Source organism: Micropterus salmoides, unplaced genomic scaffold (genome assembly GCF_014851395.1).
Source record: "Micropterus salmoides isolate LMB-PRFRI ecotype aquatic unplaced genomic scaffold, ASM1485139v1 Ms_hic_scaffold_21, whole genome shotgun sequence".
Taxonomy (NCBI): Eukaryota; Metazoa; Chordata; class Actinopteri; order Centrarchiformes; family Centrarchidae; genus Micropterus; species Micropterus salmoides.
This window is the reverse complement of record NW_024041262.1, coordinates 268,877-274,876: the sequence shown is the minus strand read 5'-3', so window position 1 is coordinate 274,876 and position 6,000 is coordinate 268,877. Positions and strand designations below refer to the sequence as shown.

The 6,000-nt window shown below is 43.0% G+C and overlaps 1 protein-coding gene across 3 annotated transcripts in view; it reads left to right on the top strand.

The window, feature by feature from the left end:
- Positions 1-6,000, top strand: part of csnk1db (casein kinase 1, delta b) — a 58,490-nt gene that overhangs the window by 36,154 nt on the left and 16,336 nt on the right. For all 3 annotated transcript variants that reach the window (XM_038735514.1, XM_038735512.1, XM_038735513.1), the window contains exon 7: positions 1,977-2,145. In XM_038735514.1, the coding sequence (XP_038591442.1) occupies positions 1,977-2,145 (169 nt within the window). The remainder of the gene's footprint in view (positions 1-1,976; positions 2,146-6,000) is intronic.

The window sequence follows — 6,000 nt, the reverse complement described above, 5'->3', positions numbered from 1 at the left end:
TGTGTGTATGTATATGTATATGTATGGATATATAGTATATGTATACACATACATATGTATATAGTATGTAATATATATATATATATATAATGTATACAGTGAGGAAAATAAGTATTTGCACCCTTGCAAAACACCCTGCTATTTTGCAAGTTCTCCCACTTAGAAATCATGGAGGGGTCTGAAATTGTCATCGTAGGTGCATGTCCACTGTGAGAGACATAATCTAAAAAAAAAATCCAGAAATCACAATGTATGATTTTTTAACTATTTATTTGTATGATACAGCTGCAAATAAGTATTTGAACATCTGTCTATCAGCTAGAATTCTGCCTTCAAAATGTCCACCTCCACTCCATTTATTATCCTAAATTAGATGCACCTGTTTGAGGTCGTTAGCTGCATAAAGACACCTGTCCACCCCATACAATCAGTAAGAATCCAACTACTAACATGGCCAAGACCAAAGAGCTGTCCAAAGACACTAGAGACAAAATTGTACACCTCCACAAGGCTGGAAAGGGGAAATTGCCAAGCAGCTTGGTGAAAAAAGGTCTACTGTTGGAGCAATCATTAGAAAATGGAAGAAGCTAAACATGACTGTCAATCTCCCTCGGACTAGGGCTCCATGCAAGATCTCACCTCGTGGGGTCTCAATGATCCTAAGAAAGGTGAGAAATCAGCCCAGAACTACACGGGAGGAGCTGGACAATGACCTGAACAGAGCTGGGACCACCGTTTCCAAGGTTACTGTTGGTAATACACTAAGACGTCATGGTTTGAAATCATGCATGGCACGGAAGGTTCCCCTGCTTAAACCAGCACATGTCAAGGCCCGTCTTAAGTTTGCCAATGACCATTTGGATGATCCAGAGGAGTCATGGGAGAAAGTCATGTGGTCAGATGAGACCTAAATAGAACTATTTGGTCATAATTCCACTAACCGTGTTTGGAGGAAGAAGAATGATGAGTACCATCCCAAGAACACCATCCCTACTGTGAAGAATGGGGGTGGTAGCATCATGCTTTGGGGGTGTTTTTCTGCACATGGGACAGGGCAACTGCACTGTGTTAAGGAGAGGATGACCAGGGCCATGTATTGCGAGATTTTGGGGAACAACCTCCTTCCCTCAGTTAGAGCATTGAAGATGGGTCGAGGCCGGGTCTTCCAACATGACAATGACCCAAAGCACACAGCCAGGATAACCAAGGAGTGGCTCTGTAAGAAGCATATCAAGGTTCTGGCGTGGCCTAGCCAGTCTCCAGACCTAAACCCAATAGAGAATCTTTAGAGGGAGCTCAAACTAAGACTGACTAGACTGATCTAGAGAAGATCTGTGTGGAGGAGTGGGCCAAAATCCCTCCTGCAGTGTGTGCAAACCTGGTGAAAAACTACAGAAAACGTTTGACCTCTGTAATTGCAAACAAAGGCTACTGTACCAAATATTAACATTGATTTTCTCAGGTGTTCAAATACTTATTTGCAGCTGTATCTAACAAATAAATAGTTAAAAAATCATACATTGTGATTTCTGGATTATTTTTTTTTAGATTATATCTCTCACAGTGGACATGCACCTACGATGACAATTTCAGACCCCTCCATGATTTCTTAGTGGGAGAACTTGCAAAACAGCAGGGTGTTCAAATACTTATTTTCCTCACTGTATATATATATATATAATATACACACGTGTGTGTGTATATTGCACTTTTGTGTATATAGCAGTAAGTAAGTAAGTACGCAATACACTTCTTTAGAATTCATGATTAAATTTTTCAATTAATCCCCTTGCCTTTCCTCTAGCAGCACCAGCAGGTTGACAGTTTTGGCTTTTACTGAAATATCTCAACTATGGGATGGATTACCATGAAATGTGAATATAGATGTTGCCCAGAATATGACTCCCTACTTACTTTTATGATCCTCTGGCTTTCTCTGCGGTCCTTTGTTCATTGTTTGTTAATGTTATACACAGGGAGCTAACCGTGCAGCAGAGGAAGCAGAGAGGGAACGCCGGGACCGGGAAGACAGGCTGAGGCACGGCAGGAACCCAGGGGCCAGAGGAATACCTGCTGCATCGGGACGACCACGAGGAACCCAGGACGGAGCCCCTCCCACCCCGCTAACACCCACCTCCCACACAGGTCAGTTCACTCCAGCCTGCCTCATCTCCTCTGGACTCGGGACACTACATCTGTTGCGAAACCCTCAGTGTAGAGTGAAGTGTTTAACCTCTAGACTCTCTAGTGCCAGTGACCCAGTGTGTATCAAAACATGGTAAATAAAGTCCTGAGCTTTCCAGACCGGAAATATTCATCGGCCCACACAGTCCATCTGTGATTTTCTTTAGGAGGTTTCTACTCAGTTTCCACTCTGTTTCCACTTAACTAAAAAAAATATCTAAAAATGGCTCTGCTTACTAAGCGTCTTAATACTTGCGTTGCAGACAAAAAATTCCAACCTGCAAAAAAAATGTACAATGAAAAGCCACTCAAGGTTGGAGTTCCTACTTGTAAACTCAGGCCAAATCAACGACCTCCCCCCGACGTTTTAAGAACCACAGAGAGTTCAGAACCCACAGCAATTCATCAGTGATGGCCCCACTATTTCAGCTCCAGATAAATGGTCTTCTTCAGTTAAGTTACAGAGCAAATGTAAACAGCAGTATGGCATGCCCCAACAAACATGAGCCCAGCCCACAGTAATTCACTCTGTTATACTGAACACAGCACAGCACTAACCTGTCTGAAGTGTACAAAGTTTTTAGGCCTACATCAAAGTTTCCCCTGCACAAGCAGCTACACTGATGGAAGAAACCAGGATGCAAAGTGCTTCACAGTTACGACATGCTAGAAAGCTGCATCTAACAGACAGGACAGCAAAACAACTGCGAAAACGATGCACCACAGAGCCCATAAAATGTCTGAGCAGTTGTACCCAACCTTCACCGGCAATACAGCAACGCAGCATGGCAAGGAAAATAAGATCAATGTCATCACACTCATGGAGTGCAGATGGCATACTGTGGAGAAGAGAGGCCTGGTTGTACACACTGACCATCCTTCTTTGGGAGCCAGCCCAGATAGGATCCTTGATTCAACACAACTCCTTGAAATCAACTGCCCCTTCAAGAGTTTGATGTCCCTGGCAGAATTTCTGGGCCAGCCAAATGATGACCCCAAGTTTAAAGGCTGATTTTTGCCCCTGAATGAAAATAGAAGGGCCAGATGGTTAACTATTTATGGTCAGACTGAAGAACATTCAAAACAATTATATTTAAATAAATATGATTAGTAACTCTTTTTTTCTTAGTCCCTTTTCCTCAACAAAATAAACAACATAATAGAAAAATTAAGTGCTAATTAGTTTGTGATTCTAATAAATTAAATATTTATTGACGATATTTATTCATTTGGCTGATGCTTTTATCCAAAGCTACTTACAATTGCTAATTAGGTCGCACACCTCTGGATCAACTAGAGGTTAAGTGACACATGGTAGATGTGTCATAGCGGGGGATCTGGGTCTCTCACACCAAAGGCAGGCATCTTATCCATTGCACCACCATCACCACTATTGAACATTTGTTATGTTGTTATTGAGGAAAGTTTTATTGCGAAAATTAACATTATTTTTTTATCGGCCAGCCCTAATTTGAACCTTTTGTTGGATACACATCTTGTAAACTCTGTACACATTTAGAAATAACACATTATACTCTGAAACACACAAACACAGGAAGAACATGCAAACTCCAGACAGAAAGACCCATGGACAGATTCAAACCTCCCTCATGAATTTAAATTTAGGATATAATATTTAAACACACAGAGACAACACCTTGCATGTCTCTCTCCTTACATCTCTCTCTCCTTACATCTCTCTCTCTCTCTACTTACATCTCTCTCTCTCTCTCTCTCTCTCTCTCTCTCACCCCAACCGGTCGAGGCAGATGGCCGCCCACCCTGAGCCATGGTTCTGCTCGAGGTTTCTGCCTCTTAAAAGGAAGTTTTTCCTTGCCTCTGTCGCCTAGTGCTTGCTCTTGGTGGGAACTGTTGGGCTTCTGTAAATAACATCACAGAGTACGGTCTAGACCTGCTCTTTTATGAAAAGTGCTGTGAGATAACTGTTGTTGTGATTTGGCGCTATATAAATAAAATTGAATTGAAATTAAAGAACGACACAGGCAGGAAGATGTTAAACATAAAATCTTACTGATCTAAGTGCTGTCACCAGGGCTAAAGCTGGAATCCTCTCAGTTGTTGTCCAAGCGTGATCTCTGCATGGTGTGCAGGCATGCAAACTCCTTACCTTTTCCGTGAAATTAGCAGTTTTGAAACCAAAATGTGTCACCTAGGTGACTTGTGCAGATCCTATGAGAAAATATTTGGGGGGGGTCAGTCATTGCTAAGATAGCATTTAGGCCTCTACAGTCCACTCCTGTCTAGTATTAGGCTTTGCAACTTTACAACAGGCTGTGCCTAACCAACTTTTTTGCAAGTCCACTACACTGCAGAGTCTGACAGCTGAATACGTGAGGACGGTAAAAGACTGCCAAACGAACTGTCCGTCAGAAAGCAAGCCTGATGGAAGACAGAAGTAAGCTAGCTTACAACTGTTATGTTGCCAATTTTATTACTTTGCCCACTGTTATTAACCAGTATTGGTTTTTTTAAAACCTGTCCAGCCCAGCAGCCTGGTATAGAGTATGATGAGCTGGATACCATATTGTGCCAGACAGATTTTACTTTAACAAGAGAGTATTAATATACTACTTTGTCTGTTTTATTATTTCTTTAATTATGTATTGATTTGTCACCAGGCCGGACAGGAGGGGCAGACATGGGGATGGGGGGGGGGCCACAAACATCGCACAAACAGACAGCATAGAGAGGACACCTGCAAGAGAAGGGGGATGGAGGGTGGGGACAACAGGGAATAGCAGAGGGAAACACCAATTGCAGAAAGCAACAAAACCTGCAATAGAACGGGGAGGGGGGCCTGGGCCGGAGAAAGAGAAAAACAAACAAAGGAGAGATGCCAGCCGGCACCAACCGCCCCCACCCCCCCGCAGCCAGGGAGACCACAGACCCCTACCTACGGATACACTGTGACCCACACCACACGTTCACCACCGGACAGAAACCCACCGCAAACATCCCTCCTCCACCAACACCATGCCGCCAATCAAAATAAAAAAAAATCGATACCCCGACACCCATCAGTCAAGTCAGAATCCCCCACGCCCGCACCACGATTCATCCAAGAATCGACCCACCCCCAGACACACCTACCGGCCGCACGGGAGCCTGAGCAGCAAGGCCGTAAACACCCACCCCCACTAAGTGATAAAGTTGATCAAGGGGGACCAGAGAGATTGGAATTGTTTTTTGTTTTTTTTATAGCACACATTCTCTCCATGCTAATGTGATCTATAAGGAGATTCCTATATTGGGCAATACTTATATTCTTTTTGGCCTTCCAGTTCATGAGGATAGTTTTCATGGCGATGCATAAGGCAGTGAGAAGCATGTATGATGTGTCAACCTCTATACTAATGTCACTTAGGTCCCCCAGCACGCAGAGTGATGGGGAAACTGGGACGGGGTAACTTAGCCATATTGATAGGTCTTCACGTATCTTCTGCCAGAACTTTTGAACAGGTGCACATTGCCACATAGCATGCATGTAACTCAGATATGTTACCTGAGCAGTTCCGGCAGATGTTTGACTGCATAAGACCCATTCTGAACGTCCTTTGTCCAGTATAGTGTGTTCTATGGAGAGTTTTATATTGTATGAGATAACGGTTTTGGAGGCGAGAGTTTAAGAAAGTCTGTTATCATTGGAGGTAGATCTAAGTCCATTATGTTATCCTTAAATCTTGCCTGAATTATGGATTTAAACTGTTGAAATTCAAGAAATCTATTATGGCTAATTCCATATTGTGCCACTAGATCTTGGAATGGAATAAAGTTACTGCCTTGCATTACATGCTC